The sequence below is a fragment of the Cherax quadricarinatus genome, chromosome 93, assembly GCF_038502225.1.
Source record: "Cherax quadricarinatus isolate ZL_2023a chromosome 93, ASM3850222v1, whole genome shotgun sequence".
Lineage (NCBI taxonomy): Eukaryota > Metazoa > Arthropoda > Malacostraca > Decapoda > Parastacidae > Cherax > Cherax quadricarinatus.
In genome coordinates, this window is record NC_091384.1 from 9,024,711 (window position 1) to 9,046,743 (window position 22,033).

The following is a 22,033-nucleotide window of genomic DNA, read 5'->3' on the forward strand; positions in this document are numbered from 1 at the left end:
ACTTGCGTGTTGAAGAGCCGGTGATTTCTGGCAGCTCCTACAGTGACGAACGGTCGAGCCTCAACCCTAGTTTATCAATCGCTGTATCTAGCTTTTCTAGTTTTTTTTTCGTCTCCACCACAATAAATGCTATATTATCACTATAGTTGACTGGTGGAAATTTTGGAGGAAGGACGCTTTTTCTGTAGTAATAATTGCTTCTCGTTGTGTATATTGCGACCGCTGGTAACTACAGGTTATATGAAATTCACAGTATACGTCTGGTATTTCAAGAAAAAGAAACTAATGAAAGTCACTCCACTCCACTAAGTACCATTATAATACTGGTTAGTTGCTACTACAACACTGTATTCTGCTATTCACTGGTATCACTAGATTATATGCGAGTACACTAGCAGGCCAGGAAGATTATTAAAACAGCTGACCTGTGGTAAGTTTCTGGCGACTTCTGGCACCTGCCTCTATAGGCTTATCACTTCATTTACAAATTCACCTGTTTTCATATGACACTTTAGCCTTTATCAACAATATACTAGGGAGCCACTGTAGTATACACTATACACTATGTATACTCAATGTTATCAGGGAGACTTTCTTTCCTCTGACACAAAGTTCAATAATTAATTATTTTTTCACACGGGACACAGGCCTATGATTCCCCTCTGGCAGTAAACTCTGCTAGGAAGTGCACACTAATTCTCCTTTTTTGACTCAGTATATAATGTTTTCCGCCCAAGATTGGTTCCAGGCGCTAGAGGGATGTATCGTATAGGATTGATGACACAAATTAAAGTTCTAGCACGTAAGAGCGACCGTGAAAACACCAGAAAACCGGGAGCACAACGAGGCACGCGGCACTGTTACCCTACCGGGTTTAGGGGTAACTAAAGTATAATCCACACTCACCAGAGGGGTAACTAAAGTATAACCCACACTCACCAGAGGGGTAACTAAAGTATAACCCACAAACTCACCAGAGGGGTAACTAAAGTATAATCCACACTCACCAGAGGGGTAACTAAAGTATAACCCACAAACTCACCAGAGGGGTAACTAAAGTATAACCCACAAACTCACCAGAGGGGTAACTAATGTATAAACCACACTCACCAGAGGGGTAACTAAAGTATAACCCACACTCACCAGAGGGGTAACTAAAGTATAACCCACAAACTCACCAGAGGGGTAACTAAAGTATAACCCACAAACTCACCAGAGGGGTAACTAATGTATAAACCACACTCACCAGAGGGGTAACTAAAGTATAACCCACAAACTCACCAGAGGGGTAACTAAAGTATAACCCACAAACTCACCAGAGGGGTAACTAAAGTATAATCCACACTCACCAGAGGGGTAACTAAAGTATAACCCACAAACTCACCAGAGGGGTAACTAAAGTATAACCCACAAACTCACCAGAGGGGTAACTAATGTATAAACCACACTCACCAGAGGGGTAACTAAAGTATAACCCACAAACTCACCAGAGGGGTAACTAAAGTATAACCCACAAACTCACCAGAGGGGTAACTAAAGTATAACCCACAAACTCACCAGAGGGGTAACTAATGTATAAACCACACTCACCAGAGGGGTAACTAAAGTATAACCCACAAACTCACCAGAGGGGTAACTAAAGTATAACCCACAAACTCACCAGAGGGGTAACTAAAGTATAACCCACAAACTCACCAGAGGGGTAACTAATGTATAAACCACACTCACCAGAGGGGTAACTAAAGTATAACCCACAAACTCACCAGAGGGGTAACTAAAGTATAACCCACAAACTCACCAGAGGGGTAACTAATGTATAAACCACACTCACCAGAGGGGTAACTAAAGTATAATCCACAAACTCACCAGAGGGGTAACTAAAGTATAACCCATAAACTCACCAGAGGGGTAACTAAAGTATAACCCACAAACTCACCAGAGGGGTAACTAATGTATAAACCACACTCACCAGAGGGGTAACTAAAGTATAACCCACAAACTCACCAGAGGGGTAACTAATGTATAAACCACACTCACCAGAGGGGTAACTAAAGTATAAACCCCACTCACCAGAGGGGTAACTAAAGTATAATCCACAAACTCACCAGAGGGGTAACTAAAGTATAATCCACACTCACCAGAGGGGTAACTAAAGTATAATCCACACTCACCAGAGGGGTAACTAAAGTATAATTCACACTCACCAGAGGGGTAACTAAAGTATAATGCACACTTACCAGAGGGGTAACTAAAGTATAATCCACAAACTCACCAGAGGGGTAACTAAAGTATAATGCACACTTACCAGAGGGGTAACTAAAGTATAATCCACACTCACCAGAGGGGTAACTAAAGTATAATCCACACTCACCAGAGGGGTAACTAAAGTATAATCCACACTCACCAGAGGGGTAACTAAAGTATAATCCACACTCACCAGAGGGGTAACTAAAGTATAATGCACAAACTCACCAGAGGGGTAACTAAAGTATAATCCACACTCACCAGAGGGGTAACTAAAGTATAATCCACACTCACCAGAGGGGTAACTAAAGTATAATGCACAAACTCACCAGATCAATGGTAACAATAAGATCATATTGCTGATGTTTCATGCCCTTCTTGCCCTTCTTGCCCGGCTTGCCCCCTGGCACCTTGCTAGGTGCCTGCTTCACCTGGGTCTTCTGGGCAGTAGGCTTGCCACCTTGCTTGCTCTTAGAAGGAGTGCCAGTCTTCTGGCCGGCACTCTTACCGGCTTGACTCTTAGGCACTGCATCCACGGAGCCACTCTTACTGCGAGCCTGTAAAATATTGCAGGTGTTAGTAGGTGTTAGATGGTGTTAGAAGGTGTTAGAAGGTGTTAGTAGGTGTTAGTGGCTGTTACTGTGTGTTAGCATGTGTTAGTAGGTGTTAGTGGGTGTTGGTGGCTGCTCTAGTGTTTGTTAGCCTGTGTTAGTAGGTGCTAGATGGTGTTAGAAGGTGTTAGAAGGTGTTAGTAGGTGTTAGTGGCTGTTACTGTGTGTTAGCATGTGCTAGTAGGTGTTAGTGGGTGTTGGTGGCTGCTCTAGTGTTTGTTAGCCTGTGTTAGTAGGTGTTAGATGGTGTTAGAAGGTGTTAGTAGGTGTTAGTGGCTGTTACTGTGTGTTAGCATTTGGTAGGAAGTGTTAGTGGCTGTTACTGTGTGTTAGCATGTGTTAATAGGTGTTAGTGGCTGTTACTGTGTGTTAGCATGTGTTAGCAAGTGTTAGTGGCTAGTACTGTGTGTTAGCATGTGTTAGTAGGTGTTAGTGGCTGTTGGTGGCAGCTCTAGTGTGTTAGCGTGTGTTAGGAGGTGTTAGAAGGTGTTAGGTGTTACAGGTGTTAGGAGGTGTTAAAAGGCATTACTCGGTGATAATAGATATTAGTTAGCAGGTTTTAGCAGGCGTTAGTAGGTGTTAGCAGATGGCAGGTGCTGGTACGTGCTAGCAAGTATTAGTAGGTGTTAGTGGATGTTAGCAAGTGTTAGTAGCTAGTATGTGCCAGTAGGTGTTAGCAGGTGTTTTCACGTGTTATTGGGTGTTAGTGGGTGTTAGTAGGTGTTTATAGGTGTTAGTAGATGTTAGTAGGCGTTGAATGTTAAAAGGTCTTAGTAGGTGTTAGCAGGTGTTAATACGTGTTAAAAGGTGCTAGTAGGCATTAAAAGGTGTTAGTAGGTGATAGCAGGTGTTAGCAGGTGTTAAAATGTGTTACTAAATGTTAGCAAATGTTACTAGGTGTTACAAGGTATTAGCAGGCGTTAGTAGGTGTTAGTAGATGTTAGCAATTGTTACAAGGTATTAGCAGGTGTTAGTAACTGGTAATGTGTGCTATTAGGTGTTAGTAGATTTAGTGCTATTAGGTGTTAGTGGGTGTTAGTAGGTGACAGTAGGTGTTAAAAGGTGTTAATAGATATTAACAGATGTTAGTAGGTGTTAAAGGTGTTAGTGGTGTCAGTAGGTATTAGTGGGTGTTAGCAGGTGTTAATAGGTATTGCAAATGTTAGGTGTTAGCAGGTGTTATTAGGTGTTATAAGGTGTTAGTAAGTGTTAGAAGGTTTAGTGGGTGTTAGTGGGTGTTAGTAGGTGTGAGTGGGTGTTAGTGAATGTTAGTGGGTGTTAGTGGGTGTTAGGTGTTAGTGGGCGATAGTAGGTGTTAGTGGGTGTTAGGTGTTAGTGGGTGCAGTAGGTGTTAGTGGGTGTTAGTGGGTGTTAGTGGGTGTTAGTGGGTGTTAGGTGTTAGTGGGTGTTAGTGGGTGTTAGTAGGTCTTAGTGGGTGTTAGTGGGTGTTAGTGGGGGTTAGTAGGTGTTAGTGGGTGTTAGGTGTTAGTAGGTGTTAGTGGGTGTTAGTGGGTGTTAGTGGGTGTTAGGTGTTAGTAGGTGTTAGTGGGTGTTAGTGAGTGTTAGGTGTCAGTGGGTGTTAATGGGTGTTAGTGGGTGTTAGTGGGTGTCAGTGGGTGTTAGGTGTTAGTGGGTGTTAGTGGGTGTCAGTGGGTGTTAGTGGGTGTTAGTGGGTGTTAGTGGGTGTTAGGTGTCAGTGGGTGTTAATGGGTGTTAGTGAGTGTTAGTGGGTGTTAGTGGGTGTTAGTGGGTGTTAGTGGGTGTTAGTGGGTGTTAGTGGGTGTTAGTGGGTGTTAGTGGGTGTCAGTGGGTGTTAGTGGGTGTTAGTGGGTGTTAGGTGTTAGTGGGCGATAGTAGGTGTTAGTGGGTGTTAGGTGTTAGTGGGTGCAGTAGGTGTTACTGGGTGTTAGTGGGTGTTAGTGGGTGTTAGTGGGTGTTAGTGGGTGTCAGTGGGTGTTAGTGGGTGTTAGTAGGTGTTAGGTGTCAGTGGGTGTTAATGGGTGTTAGTGGGTGTTAGTGGGTGCTAGAGGGTGATAGTGGGTGATAGTGGGTGTTAGTGGGTGTCAGTGGGTGTTAGTGGGTAAAAGTAGGTGAACAGATGAGGGTGAGAGTGGAAGCAGGTGTTACTATGCATTGGGCAGGTGTTCATCGGTAATTAAAACACCTGAGGCAGGTGTCTCCTGGACACAGGTGTCATCACACACCATTAAAATAGCACCTGCAGTGCCTCTCTCAAGGAAGGAGCCATTAAAACAACGGCCAAAAATTAGGCATATGGCCCGCAGGCGCATTATCAAAATCTCCGTAACGATTTTCAGAAAGTTTTGAAACCCCGCAGGACCGTCTAGATGTACGACCCAGGGTAGCATGGGTCGCTCCTGCCTCACACAAGTACTGGAGCACTATTACAAGGTCAGGGTCGCTCCTGCCTCTCACAAGTACTGGAGCACTATTACAAGGCCAGGGTCGCTCCTGCCTCTCACAAGTACTGGAGCACTATTACAAGGTCAGGGTCGCTCCTGCCTCTCACAAGTACTGGAGCACTATTACAAGGTCAGGGTCGCTCCTGCCTCTCACAAGTACTGGAGCACTATTACAAGGCCAGGGTCGCTCCTGCCTCTCACAAGTACTGGAGCACTATTACAAGGTCAGGGTCGCTCCTGCCTCTCACAAGTACTGGAGCACTATGACATGGTCAGGGTCGCTCCTGCCTTTCACAAGTACTGGACCACTATGACATGGTCCTGGATGGTCGCTCCTGCCTCTCAAAACCACTGGACCACTATGACATGGTCTTGGATGGTCACTCCTGCCTCTCACAACTACAGGACCATTATGACATGGTCTTGGATGGTCGCTCCTGCCTCTCACAACTACTGGACCACTATGACATGGTCTTGGATGGTCACTCCTGCCTCTCACAGCTACTGGACCACTATGACATGGTCTTGGATGCTCGCTCCTGCCTCTCACAACTACTGGACCACAATGACATGGTCTTGGATGGTCGCTCCTGCCTCTCAAAACCACTGGGCCACTATGACATGGTCTTGGATGGTCGCTCCTGCCTCTCACAACTACTGGACCACTATGACATGGTCTTGGATGGTCACTCCTGCCTCTAACAACTACTGGACCACTATGACATGGTCATGGATGGTCGCTCCTCCCTCTCACAACTACTGGACCACTATGACATGGTCTTGGATGGTCACTCCTGCCTCTCACAGCTACTGGACCACTATGACATGGTCTTGGATGGTCGCTCCTGCCTCTCACAACTACTGGACCACTATGACATGGTCTTGGATGGTCACTCCTGCCTCTCACAACTACAGGACCATTATGACATGGTCTTGGATGGTCGCTCCTGCCTCTCACAACTACTGGACCACTATGACATGGTTTTGGATGGTCACTCCTGCCTCTCACAGCTACTGGACCACTATGACATGGTCTTGGATGGTCGCTCCTGCCTCTCACAACTACTGGACCACAATGACATGGTCTTGGATGGTCGCTCCTGCCTCTCAAAACCACTGGGCCACTATGACATGGTCTTGGATGGTCGCTCCTGCCTCTCACAACTACTGGACCATGATGACATGGTCTTGGATGGTCACTCCTGCCTCTCACAACTACTGGACCACTATGACATGGTCTTGGACGGTCGCTCCTGCCTCTCACAACTACTGGACCACTATGACATGGTCTTGGATGGTCGCTCCTGCCTCTCACAACTACTGGACCATGATGACATGGTCTTGGATGGTCACTCCTTCCTCTCACAACTACTGGACCACTATGACATGGTCTTGGACGGTCGCTCCTGCCTCTCACAACTACTGGACCACTATGACATGGTCTTGGATGGTCGCTCCTGCCTCTCACAACTACTGGACCACTATGACATGGTCTTGGATTGTCACTCCTGCCTCTCACAACTACTGAACCACTATGACATGGTCTTGGATGGTCGCTCCTGCCTCTCACAACTACTGGACCACTATGACATGGTCTTGGATGGTCGCTCCTGCCTCTCACAATTACTGGACCACTATGACATGGTCTTGGATGGTCACTCCTGCCTCTCACAACTACTGGACCACTATGACATGGTCTTAGATGGTCGCCCCTGCCTCTCACAACTACTGGACCACTAAGACATGGTCTTGGATGGTCGTTCCTGCCTCTCACAACTACTGGACCACTATGACATGGTTTTGGATGGTCGCTCCTGCCTTTCACAACTACTGGACCACTATGACATGGTCTTGGATGGTCTATCCTGCCTCTCACAACTACTGGACCACTATGACATGGTCTTGGATGGTCGCTCCTGCCTCTCACAACTACTGGACCACTATGACATTGTCTTGGTCGCTCCTGCCTTTCACAACTACTGGTCCACTATGACATGGTCTTGGATGGTCGATCCTGCCTCTCACAACTACTGGACCACTATGACATGGTCTTGGATGGTCGCTCCTGCCTCTTACAACTACTGGACCACTATGACATGGTCTTGGATGGTCGCTCCTGCCTCTCACAACTACTGGACCACTATGACATGGTCTTGGATGGTCGCTCCTGCCTCTCACAACTACTGGACCACTATGACATGGTCTTGGATGGTCGCTCCTGCCTCTCACAACTACTGGACCACTATGACATGGTCTTGGATGGTCGCTCCTGCCTCTCACAACTACTGGACCACTATGACATGGTCTTGGATGGTCGCTCCTGCCTCTCACAACTACTGGACCACTATAACATGGTCTTGGATGGTCGCTCCTGCCTCTCACAACTACTGGACCACTATGACATGGTCTTGGATGGTCGCTCCTGCCTCTCACAACTACTGGACCACAATGACATGGTCTTGGATGGTCGCTCCTGCCTCTCAAAACCACTGGGCCACTATGACATGGTCTTGGATGGTCGCTCCTGCCTCTCACAACTACTGGACCACTATAAAATGGTCTTGGATGGTCGCTCCTGCCTCTCACAACTACTGGACCACTATGACATGGTCTTGGATGGTCGCTTCTGCCTCTCACAACTACTGGACCACTATGACATGGTCTTGGATGGTCGCTCCTGCCTCTCACAACTACTGGACCACTATGACATGGTCTTGGATGGTCGCTCCTGCCTCTCACAACTACTGGACCACTATAACATGGTCTTGGATGGTCGCTCCTGCCTCTCACAACTACTGGACTACTATGACATGGTCTTGGATGGTCGCTCCTGCCTCTCACAACTACTGGACCACAATGACATGGTCTTGGATGGTCTCTCCTGCCTCTCAAAACCACTGGGCCACTATGACATGGTCTTGGATGGTCGCTCCTGCCTCTCAACTACTGGACCACTATAAAATGGTCTTGGATGGTCGCTCCTGCCTCTCACAACTACTGGACCACTATGACATGGTCTTGGATGGTCGCTCATGCCTCTCACAACTACTGGACCACTATGACATGGTCTTGGATGGTCGCTCATGCCTCTCACAACTACTGGACCACTATGACATGGTCTTGGATGGTCGCTCATGCCTCTCACAACTACTGGACCACTATGACATGGTCTTGGATGGTCGCTCATGCCTCTCACAACTACTGGACCACTATGACATGGTCTTGGATGGTCGCTCCTGCCTCACAAGTCATACAGACAGTAATTTACACAGAGTGACTCAGTCATTTATAAGAGTGAGTAATGGGAGAGGCGACCAGCCAACACCATCCAGCCAGCCAACATGTGCAGGGTACAGTGAGGGAGGGCACAGTGAGGGACGGTACAGTGAGGGAGGGTACAGTGAGGGACGGTACAGTGAGGGAGGGTACAGTGAGGGACGGTACAGTGAGGGAGGGTACAGTGAGGGAGGGCACAGTGCGGGACGGTACAGTGAGGGAGGGTACAGTGAGGGACGGTACAGTGAGGGAGGGTACAGTGAGGGACGGTACAGTGAGGGAGGGTACAGTGAGGGAGGGCACAGTGAGGGACGGTACAGTGAGGGAGGGTACAGTGAGGGACGGTCCAGTGAGGGAGGGTACAGTTAGGGAGGGCACAGTGAGGGACGGTACAGTGAGGGAGGGCACAGTGAGGGACGGTACAGTGAGGGAGGGTACAGTGAGGGAGGGTACAGTGAGAGGGTGCAGTGAGGGAGGGTACAGTGAGGGAGGGTACAGTGAGGGAGGGTACAGTGAGGGAACGTACAGTGAGGGAGGGTACAGTGAAGGATGGTACAGTGAAGGAGGGTACAGTGAGGGAGGGTACAGTGAAGGAGGGTACAGTGAGGGAGGGTACAGTGAGGGAGGGTAAAGTGAAGGATGGTACAGTGAAGGATGGTACAGTGAAGGAGGGTACAGTGAAGGAGGGTACAGTGAAAAAGGGTACAGTGAAGGAGGGTACAGTGAGGGAGGGTACAGTGAAGGATGGTACAGTGAAGGATGGTACAGTGAAGGATGGTACAGTGAAGGATGGTGCAGTGAAGGATGGTACAGTGAAGGATGGTACAGTGAAGGATGGTACAGTGAAGGATGGTACAGTGAAGGATGGTACAGTGAAGGATGGTACAGTGAAGGAGGGTACAGTGAAGGAGGGTACAGTGAAGGATGGTACAGTGAAGGATGGTACAGTGAAGGAGGGTACAGTGAAGGATGGTACGGTGAAGGATGGTACAGTGAAGGATGGTACGGTGAAGGATGGTACAGTGAAGGATGGTACAGTGAAGGAGGGTACAGTGAAGGATGGTACAGTGAAGGATGGTACAGTGAAGGATGGTACAGTGAAGGAGGGTACAGTGAAGGATGGTACAGTGAAGGATGGTACAGTGAAGGATGGTACAGTGAAGGGTGGTACAGTGAAGGATGGTACAGTGAAGGATGGTACAGAGAAGGATGGTACAGTGAAGGATGGTACAGTGAAGGAGGGTACAGTGAAGGAGGGTACAGTGAAGGATGGTACAGTGAAGGAGGGTACAGTGAAGGATGGTACAGTGAAGGATGGTACAGTGAAGGAGGGTACAGTGAAGGAGGGTACAGTGAAGGAGGGTACAGTGAAGGAGGGTACAGTGAAGGATGGTACAGTGAAGGAGGGTACAGTGAAGGATGGTACAGTGAAGGATGGTAAAGTGAAGGAGGGTACAGTGAAGGAGGGTACAGTGAAGGAGGGTACAGTGAAGGAGGGTACAGTGAAGGATGGTACAGTGAAGGAGGGTACAGTGAAGGAGGGTACAGTGAAGGAGGGTACAGTGAAGGATGGTACAGTAAAGGATGGTACACTGAAGGAGGGTACAGTGTAGGAGGGTACAGTGAAGGATGGTACAGTGAAGGAGGGTACAGTGAAGGATGGTACAGTGAAGGATGGTACAGTGAAGGACGGTACAGTGAAGGATGGTACAGTGAAGGATGGTACAGTGAAGGAGGGTACAGCGAAGGATGGTACAGCGAAAGATGGTACAGTGAAGGATGGTACAGTGAAGGATGGTGCAGTAAAGGATGGTACAGTGAAGGATGGTACAGTGAAGGATGGTACTGTGAAGGATGGTACAGTGAAGGATGGTACAGTGAAGGATGGTACAGTGAAGGATGGTACAGTGAAGGATGGTACAGTGAAGGATGGTACAGTGAAGGATGGTACAGTGAAGGAGGGTACAGTGAAGGATGGTACAGTGAAGGATGGTACAGTGAAGGATGGTACAGTGATGGAGGGTACAGCGAAGGATGGTACAGCGAAAGATGGTACAGTGAAGGATGGTACAGTGAAGGATGGTGCAGTAAAGGATGGTACAGTGAAGGATGGTACAGTGAAGGATGGTACAGTGAAGGATGGTACAGTGAAGGATGGTACAGTGAAGGATGGTACTGTGAAGGATGGTACAGTGAAGGATGGTACGGTGAAGTATGGTACAGTGAAGGATGGTACAGTGAAGGATGGTACAGTGAAGGATGGTACAGTGAAGGATGGTACAGTGAAGGATGGTACAGTGAAGGATGGTACAGTGAAGGTTGGTACAGTGAAGGATGGTACAGTGAAGGATGGTACAGTGAAGGATGGTACAGTGAAGGATGGTACAATGAAGGATGGTACAATGAAGGATGGTACAGTGAAGGTTGGTACAGTGAAGGATGGTACAGTGAAGGATGGTACAGTGAAGGATGGTACAATGAAGGATGGTACAGTGAAGGATGGTACAATGAAGGATGGTACAGTGAAGGATGGTACAGTGAAGGAGGGTACAGTGAAGGATGGTACAGTGAAGGATGGTACAGTGAAGGATGGTACAGTGAAGGATGGTACAGTGAAGGATGGTAGTGAAGGATGGTACAGTGAAGGAGGGTACAGTGAAGGATGGTACAGTGAAGGATGGTACAGTGAAGGATGGTACAGTGAAGGAGGGTATAGCGAAGGATGGTACAGTGAAGGATGGTACAGTGAAGGATGGTGCAGTAAAGGATGGTACAGTGAAGGATGGTACAGTGAAGGATGGTACAGTGAAGGAGGGTACAGCGAAGGATGGTACAGCGAAAGATGGTACAGTGAAGGATGGTACAGTGAAGGATGGTGCAGTAAAGGATGGTACAGTGAAGGATGGTACAGTGAAGGATGGTACAGTGAAGGATGGTACAGTGAAGGATGGTAGTGAAGGATGGTACAGTGAAGGAGGGTACAGTGAAGGATGGTACAGTGAAGGATGGTACAGTGAAGGATGGTACAGTGAAGGAGGGTACAGCGAAGGATGGTACAGTGAAGGATGGTACAGTGAAGGATGGTGCAGTAAAGGATGGTACAGTGAAGGATGGTACAGTGAAGGATGGTACAGTGAAGGAGGGTACAGCGAAGGATGGTACAGCGAAAGATGGTACAGTGAAGGATGGTACAGTGAAGGATGGTGCAGTAAAGGATGGTACAGTGAAGGATGGTACAGTGAAGGATGGTACAGTGAAGGATGGTACAGTGAAGGATGGTACTGTGAAGGATGGTACAGTGAAGGATGGTACGGTGAAGTATGGTACAGTGAAGGATGGTACAGTGAAGGATGGTACAGTGAAGGATGGTACAGTGAAGGATGGTACAGTGAAGGATGGTACAGTGAAGGTTGGTACAGTGAAGGATGGTACAGTGAAGGATGGTACAGTGAAGGATGGTACAGTGAAGGATGGTACAGTGAAGGATGGTACAGTGAAGGATGGTACAATGAAGGATGGTACAGTGAAGGATGGTACAATGAAGGATGGTACAGTGAAGGTTGGTACAGTGAAGGATGGTACAGTGAAGGATGGTACAGTGAAGGATGGTACAATGAAGGATGGTACAGTGAAGGATGGTACAATGAAGGAGGGTACAGTGAAGGATGGTACAGTGAAGGATGGTACAGTGAAGGATGGTACAGTGAAGGATGGTACAGTGAAGGAGGGTACAGTGAAGGATGGTACAGTGAAGGATGGTACAGTGAAGGATGGTACAGTGAACTATGGTACAGTGAAGGAGGGTACAGTGAAGGAGGGTACAGTGAAGGATGGTACAGTGAAGGATGGTACAGTGAAGGAGGGTACAGTGAAGGATGGTACAGTGAAGGATGGTACAGTGAAGGAGGGTACAGTGAAGGATGGTACAGTGAAGGATGGTACAGTGAGGGAGGGTACAGTGAAGGATGGTACAGTGAAGGATGGTACAGTGAGGGAGGGTACAGTGAAGGATGGTACAGTGAAGGATGGTACAGTGAAGGATGGTACAGTGAAGGATGGTACAATGAAGGATGGTACAGTGAAGGTTGGTACAGTGAAGGATGGTACAGTGAAGGATGGTACAGTGAAGGATGGTACAATGAAGGATGGTACAGTGAAGGATGGTACAATGAAGGAGGGTACAGTGAAGGATGGTACAGTGAAGGATGGTACAGTGAAGGATGGTACAGTGAAGGATGGTACAGTGAAGGAGGGTACAGTGAAGGATGGTACAGTGAAGGATGGTACAGTGAAGGATGGTACAGTGAACTATGGTACAGTGAAGGAGGGTACAGTGAAGGAGGGTACAGTGAAGGATGGTACAGTGAAGGATGGTACAGTGAAGGAGGGTACAGTGAAGGATGGTACAGTGAAGGATGGTACAGTGAAGGAGGGTACAGTGAAGGATGGTACAGTGAAGGATGGTACAGTGAAGGAGGGTACAGTGAAGGATGGTACAGTGAAGGATGGTACAGTGAAGGATGGTACAGTGAAGGATGGTACAGTGAAGGATGGTACAGTGAAGGATGGTACAGTGAAGGATGGTACAGTGAAGGTGAAGAAAAGAATATAAACAGACTGGGATAAAATATGTTAGAACAAATATTGACGAATTTCTGTAGTTTCTGTCTCACTCTCACTCTCACTCTCACCACTCTCACTCTCTCTCACCACTCTCACTCTCACCACTCTCACTCTCTCTCACCACTCTCGCTCTCTCTCACCACTCTCGCTCTCTCTCACCACTCTCACCACTCTCACCACTCTCACCACTCTCACTCTCTCACCCCTCTCGCTCTCTCTCACCACTCTCACTCTCTCTCACCACTCTCACTCTCTCTCACCACTCTCACTCTCTCTCACCATTCTCACTCTCTCTCACCACTCTCACTCTCTCTCACCACTCTCACCACTCTCACCACTCTCACCACTCTCACCACTCTCACCACTCTCACTCTCTCACCCCTCTCGCTCTCTCTCACCACTCTCACTCTCTCTCACCACTCTCACTCTCTCTCACCACTCTCACTCTCTCTCACCACTCTCACTCTCTCTCACCACTCTCACTCTCTCTCACCACTCTCACTCTCTCTCACCATTCTCACTCTCTCTCACCACTCTCACTCTCTCTCACCACTCTCACTCTCTCTCACCACTCTCACTCTCTCTCACCACTCTCACTCTCTCTCACCACTCTCACTCTCTCTCACCACTCTCACCACTCTCACTCTCTCTCACCACTCTCGCTCTCTCTCACCACTCTCACTCTCTCTCACCACTCTCACTCTCTCTCACCACTCTCACTCTCTCTCACCACTCTCACTCTCTCTCACCACTCTCACTCTCTCTCACCACTCTCACCACTCTCACCACTCTCACCACTCTCACCACTCTCACCACTCTCACCACTCTCACTCTCTCACCCCTCTCGCTCTCTCTCACCACTCTCACTCTCTCTCACCACTCTCGCTCTCTCTCACCACTCTCACTCTCTCTCACCACTCTCACTCTCTCTCACCACTCTCACTCTCTCTCACCACTCTCACTCTCTCTCACCACTCTCACTCTCACCACTCTCACTCTCTCTCACCACTCTCAATCTCTCTCACCACTCACACCACTCTCACTCTCTCTCACCACTCTCACTATCTCTCACCACTCTCACTCTCTCTCACCACTCACACCACTCTCACTATCTCTCACCACTCTCACTCTCTCTCACCACTCTCACTCTCTGTCACCACTCTCACTCTCTCTCACCACTCTCACTCTCTCTCACCACTCTCACTCTCTCTCACCACTCTCACTCTCTCTCACCACTCTCGCTCTCTCTCACCACTCTCACTCTCTCTCACCACTCTCACTCTCTCTCACCACTCTCGCTCTCTCTCACCACTCTCACTCTCTCTCACCACTCTCACTCTCTCTCACCACTCTCACTCTCTCTCACCACTCTCAATCTCTCTCACCACACACACCACTCTCACTCTCTCTCACCACTCTCACTCTCTCTCACCACTCTCGCTCTCTCTCACCACTCTCACTCTCTCTCACCACTCTCGCTCTCTCTCACCACTCTCACTCTCTCTCACCACTCTCACTCTCTCTCACCACTCTCGCTCTCTCTCACCACTCTCACTCTCTCTCACCACTCTCACTCTCTCTCACCACTCTCACTCTCTCTCACCACTCTCAATCTCTCTCACCACACACACCACTCTCACTCTCTCTCACCACTCTCACTATCTCTCACCACTCTCACTCTCTCTCACCACTCACACCACTCTCACTCTCTCTCACCACTCTCACTATCTCTCACCACTCTCACTCTCTCTCACCACTCACACCACTCTCACTCTCTCTCACCACTCTCACTCTCTCTCACCACTCTCACTCTCTCTCACCACTCTCACTCTCTCTCACCACTCTCAATCTCTCTCACCACTCACACCACTCTCACTCTCTCTCACCACTCTCACTCTCTCTCACCACTCTCAATCTCTCTCACCACTCACACCACTCTCACTCTCTCTCACCACTCTCACTCTCTCTCACCACTCTCACTCTCTCTCACCACTCTCACTCTCTCTCACCACTCTCAATCTCTCTCACCACTCACACCACTCTCACTCTCTCTCACCACTCTCACTATCTCTCACCACTCTCACTCTCTCTCACCACTCTCACTCTCTCTCACCACTCTCAATCTCTCTCACCACTCACACCACTCTCACTATCTCTCACCACTCTCACTATCTCTCACCACTCTCACCATCACCACTCTCACTCTCACCACTCTCACTCTCACCACTCTCACTATTTCTCACCACTCTCACTATCTCTCACCACTCACACCACTCTCACTCTCTCTCACCACTCTCACTATCTCTCACCACTCTCACTATCTCTCACCACTCTCACCATCACCACTCTCACTCTCACCACTCTCACTCTCACCACTCTCACTATCTCTCACCACTCTCACTCTCTCTCACCACTCTCACTCTCTCTCATCACTCTCACTCTCTCTCACCACTCTCACTCTCTCACCACTCTCACTCTCTCACCACTCGCACTCTCACCACTCGCACTCTTTCTCACCACTCTCACTCTCTCTCACCACTTTCACTCTCACCACTCTCACTCTCACCACTCTCACTCTCTCTCACCACTCTCACTCTCTCTCACCACTCTCACTCTCACCACTCTCACTCTCACTCTCTCACTCTCTCACCACTCTCACTCTCTCAACACTCTCACTCTCTCACCACTCTCACTCTCTCACCAATCTCTCACCACTCTCACTCTCTCTCACCACTCTCACTCTCTCTCACCACTCTCACTCTCACCACTCTCACTCTCTCACCACTCTCACCACTCTCACTCTCTCTCACCACTCTCAATCTCTCTCACCACTCTCAATCTCTCTCACCACCCTCACTCTCTCACCACTCTCACTCTCTCACCACTCTCACTCTCTCAACACTCTCACCACTCTCACTCTCTCACCACTCTCTCTCACCACTCTCACTCTCTCTCACCACTCTCACTGTCACCACTCTCACTCTCTCTCACCACTCTCACTCTCTCTCACCACTCTCACTCACCACTCTCACTCTCTCACCACTCTCACTCTCTCTCACCACTCTCACTCTCTCTCACCACTCTCACTCTCTCTCACCACTCACTATCTCTCACCACTCTCACTCTCACCACTCTCACTCTCACCACTCTCACTCTCTCTCACCGCTCTCACTCTCTCTCACCACTCTCACTCTCTCTCACCACTCTCACTCTCTCTCACCACTCTCACTCTCTCTCACCACTCTCACTCTCACTCTCACTCTCTCTCACCACTCTCACTCTCTCTCACTCTCACTCACCACTCTCACTCTCTCTCACTCTCTCTCACCACTCTCACTCTCTCTCACCACTCTCACTCTCTCTCACCACTCTCACTCTCTCTCACCACTCTCACTCTCTCTCACCACTCTCACTCTCTCTCACCACTCTCACTCTGTCTCACCACTCTCACCACTCTCTCTCACCACTCTCACTCTCTCTCACCACTCTCACTCTCTCTCACCACTCTCACTCTCTCTCACCACTCTCACCACTCACTCACCACTCTCACTCTCTCTCACCACTCTCACTCTCTCACCACTCTCACTCTCTCACCACTCTCACTCTCTCTCACCACTCTCACTCTCTCTCACCACTCTCACTCTCTCTCACCACTCTCACTCTCTCTCACCACTCTCACTCTCTCTCACCACTCTCACTCTCTCTCACCACTCTCAATCTCTCACCACTCTCACTCTCTCTCACCACTCTCACTCTCTCACCACTCTCACTCTCTCTCACCACTCTCACTCTCTCTCACCACTCTCACCACTCACTCACCACTCTCACTCTCTCTCACCACTCTCACTCTCTCACCACTCTCACTCTCTCACCACTCTCACTCTCTCTCACCACTCTCACTCTCTCTCACCACTCTCACTCTCTCTCACCACTCTCACTCTCTCTCACCACTCTCACTATCTCTCACCACTCTCTCTCACCACTCTCTCTCACCACTCTCACTATCTCTCACCACTCTCTCTCACCACTCTCTCTCACCACTCTCTCTCACCACTCTCTCTCACCACTCTCACTCTCTCTCACCACTCTCACACTCTCTCAGCACTCTCACTCTCTCAGCACTCTCACTCTCTCACCACTCTCACTCTCTCTCACCACTCTCACTATCTCTCACTATCTCTCACCACTCTCTCACCACTCTCTCTCACCACTCTCACTATCTCTCACCACTCTCTCACCACTCTCTCTCACCACTCTCACTCTCTCTCACCACTCTCAATCTCTCTCACCACTCTCACTCTCTCTCACCACTCACACCACTCTCACTCTCTCTCACCACTCTCACTATCTCTCACCACTCTCACTCTCTCTCACCACTCACACCACTCTCACTCTCTCTCACCACTCTCACTATCTCTCACCACTCTCACTCTCTCTCACCACTCTCACTCTCTGTCACCACTCTCACTCTCTCTCACCACTCTCACTCTCTCTCACCACTCTCACTCTCTCTCACCACCCTCACTCTCTCTCACCACTCTCGATCTCTCTCACCACTCTCACTCTCTCTCACCACTCTCACTCTCTCTCACCACTCTCGCTCTCTCTCACCACTCTCGCTCTCTCTCACCACTCTCACTCTCTCTCACCACTCTCACTCTCTCTCACCACTCTCGCTCTCTCTCACCACTCTCGATCTCTCTCACCACTCTCACTCTCTCTCACCACTCTCACTCTCTCTCACCACTCTCGCTCTCTCTCACCACTCTCACTCTCTCTCACCACTCTCACTCTCTCTCACCACTCTCACTCTCTCTCACCACTCACAATCTCTCTCACCACACACACCACTCTCACTCTCTCTCACCACTCTCACTATCTCTCACCACTCTCACTCTCTCTCACCACTCACACCACTCTCACTCTCTCTCACCACTCTCACTATCTCTCACCACTCTCACTCTCTCTCACCACTCACACCACTCTCACTCTCTCTCACCACTCTCACTCTCTCTCACCACTCTCACTCTCTCTCACCACTCTCACTCTCTCTCACCACTCTCAATCTCTCTCACCACTCACACCACTCTCACTCTCTCTCACCACTCTCACTATCTCTCACCACTCTCGCTCTCTCTCACAACTCTCACTCTCTCTCACCACTCTCACCATCACCACTCTCACTCTCACCACTCTCACTCTCACCACTCTCACTATTTCTCACCACTCTCACTATCTCTCACCACTCACACCACTCTCACTCTCTCTCACCACTCTCACTATCTCTCACCACTCTCACTATCTCTCACCACTCTCACCATCACCACTCTCACTCTCACCACTCTCACTCTCACCACTCTCACTATCTCTCACCACTCTCACTCTCTCTCACCACTCTCACTCTCTCTCATCACTCTCACTCTCTCTCACCACTCTCACTCTCTCACCACTCTCACTCTCTCACCACTCGCACTCTCACCACTCGCACTCTTTCTCACCACTCTCACTCTCTCTCACCACTTTCACTCTCACCACTCTCACTCTCACCACTCTCACTCTCTCTCACCACTCTCACTCTCTCTCACCACTCTCACTCTCACCACTCTCACTCTCACTCTCTCACTCTCTCACCACTCTCACTCTCTCAACACTCTCACTCTCTCACCACTCTCACTCTCTCACCAATCTCTCACCACTCTCACTCTCTCTCACCACTCTCACTCTCTCTCACCACTCTCACTCTCACCACTCTCACTCTCTCACCACTCTCACCACTCTCACTCTCTCTCACCACTCTCAATCTCTCTCACCACTCTCAATCTCTCTCACCACTCTCAATCTCTCTCACCACCCTCACTCTCTCACCACTCTCACTCTCTCACCACTCTCACTCTCTCAACACTCTCACCACTCTCACTCTCTCACCACTCTCTCTCACCACTCTCACTCTCTCTCACCACTCTCACTGTCACCACTCTCACTCTCTCTCACCACTCTCACTCTCACTGTCACCACTCTCACTCTCTCTCACCACTCTCACTCACCACTCTCACTCTCTCACCACTCTCACTCTCTCTCACCACTCTCACTCTCTCTCACCACTCTCACTCTCTCTCACCACTCACTATCTCTCACCACTCTCACTCTCACCACTCTCACTCTCACCACTCTCACTCTCACCGCTCTCACTCTCACCACTCTCACTCTCTCTCACCACTCTCACTCTCTCTCACCACTCTCACTCTGTCTCACCACTCTCACTCTCTCTCACCACTCTCACCACTCACTCACCACTCTCACTCTCACCACTCTCACTCTCTCACCACTCTCACTCTCTCTCACCACTCTCACTCTCTCTCACCACTCTCACTCTCTCTCACCACTCTCACTCTCTCTCACCACTCTCACTCTCTCTCACCACTCTCACTCTCTCTCACCACTCTCACTCTCTCTCACCACTCTCACTCTCTCTCACCACTCTCACTCTCTCTCACCACTCTCACTCTCTCTCACCACTCACTCTCTCTCACCACTCTCACTCTCTCTCACCGCTCTCACTCTCACCACTCTCACTCTCTCTCACCACTCTCACTCTCTCTCACCACTCTCACTCTGTCTCACCACTCTCACTCTCTCTCACCACTCTCACTCTCTCTCACCACTCTCACCACTCACTCACCACTCTCACTCTCTCTCACCACTCTCACTCTCTCTCACCACTCTCACTCTGGCTCACCACTCTCACCACTCACTCACCACTCTCACTCTCTCTCACCACTCTCACTCTCTCACCACTCTCACTCTCTCACCACTCTCACTCTCTCTCACCACTCTCACTCTCTCTCACCACTCTCACTCTCTCTCACCACTCTCACTCTCTCTCACCACTCTCACTCTCTCTCACCACTCTCACTCTCTCTCACCACTCTCACTCTCTCTCACCACTCTCACTCTCTCACCACTCTCACTCTCTCTCACCACTCTCACTCTCTCTCACCACTCTCACTATCTCTCACCACTCTCTCTCACCACTCTCTCTCACCACTCTCACTATCTCTCACCACTCTCTCTCACCACTCTCTCTCACCACTCTCTCTCACCACTCTCTCTCACCACTCTCACTCTCTCTCACCACTCTCACACTCTCTCAGCACTCTCACTCTCTCAGCACTCTCACTCTCTCAGCACTCTCACTCTCTCTCACCACTCTCACAACTCTCACTTTCACCACTCTCACAACTCTCACTCTCACCACTCTCACTCTCTCTCACCACTCTCACTATCTCTCACTATCTCTCACCAATCTCTCACCACTCTCTCTCACCACTCTCACTATCTCTCACCACTCTCTCACCACTCTCTCTCACCACTCTCTCTCACCACTCTCACTCTCTCTCACCACTCTCACACTCTCTCAGCACTCTCACACTCTCAGCACTCTCACTCTCTCTCACAACTCTCACAACTCTCACTCTCACCACTCTCACAACTCTCACTCTCACCACTCTCACTCTCTCTCACCACTCTCACTCTCTCTCACCACTCTCACTCTCTCTCACCACTCTCACTCTCACCACTCTCTCTCACCACTCTCACTCTCACCACTCACTCTCACCACTCTCACCCTCACCACTCTCACTCTCACCACTCTCACCACTCTCACTCACCTCTCTCACTCTCACCACTCTCACTCTCACCACTCTCTCACCACTCTCACTCACCTCTCTCACTCTCACCACTCTCACTCTCACCACTCTCTCTCACCACTCTCTCTCACCACTCACTCTCTCTCACCACTCTCACTCTCACCACTCTCACTCTCACCACTCACTCTCACCACTCTCACTCTCACCACTCTCTCTCACCACTCTCACTCTCACCACTCTCACTCTCACCACTCTCACCCTCACCACTCTCACTCTCACCACTCTCACTCACCTCTCTCACTCTCACCACTCTCACTCTCACCACTCTCTCACCACTCTCACTCACCTCTCTCACTCTCACCACTCTCACTCTCACCACTCTCTCTCACCACTCTCTCTCACCACTCACTCTCACCACTCTCACTCTCACCACTCTCTCTCTCACCACTCACTCTGTCTCACCACTCTCTCTCACCTCTCTCACTCTCAGCACTCTCACCACTCTCACTCTCACCACACTCTCACCACTCTCTCACCACTCTCTCACCACTCTCACCACTCTCTCACCACTCTCACTCTCACCACTCTCACTCTCACCACTCTCACTCTCACCATTCTCACTCTCACCACTCTCACTCTCACCACTCTCACTCTCACCACTCTCACTCTCACTACTCTCACTTTCACTACTCTCACTCTCACCACTCTCACTGTCTCACCACTGTCTCTCACCACTCTCACTCTCACCACTCTCACTGTCTCACCACTCTCACTGTCTCACCACTCTCACTGTCTCACCACTCACACTGTCTCACTACTCACACTGTCTCACCACTCACACTGTCTCACCACTCACACTGTCTCACCACTCTCACTCTCACCACTCTCACTCTCACCACTCACACTGTCTCACCACTCACACTGTCTCACCACTCACACTCTCACCACTCACACTGTCTCACCACTCACACTCTCACCACTCACACTGTCTCACCACTCACACTGTCTCACCACTCACACTGTCTCACCACTCACACTGTCTCACCACTCTCACTCTCACCACTCACACTCACCACTCACACTGTCTCACCACTCACACTGTCTCACCACTCACACTGTCTCACCACTCTCTCTCTCACCACTCACACTGTCTCACCACTCTCACTGTCTCACCACTCACACTGTCTCACCACTCACACTCTCACCACTC

At 49.6% G+C, this 22,033-nt stretch overlaps 1 protein-coding gene across 2 annotated transcripts in view; it reads right to left on the reverse strand.

The window, feature by feature from the left end:
* The window catches only part of LOC128703386 (uncharacterized), a 148,150-nt gene that overhangs the window by 23,269 nt on the left and 102,848 nt on the right, over positions 1 to 22,033 (reverse strand). For both annotated transcript variants that reach the window (XM_053798017.2, XM_070104677.1), the window contains exon 2: positions 2,574 to 2,801. In XM_053798017.2, coding sequence (XP_053653992.1) covers positions 2,574 to 2,801 — 228 coding nt within the window. The remainder of the gene's footprint in view (positions 1 to 2,573; positions 2,802 to 22,033) is intronic.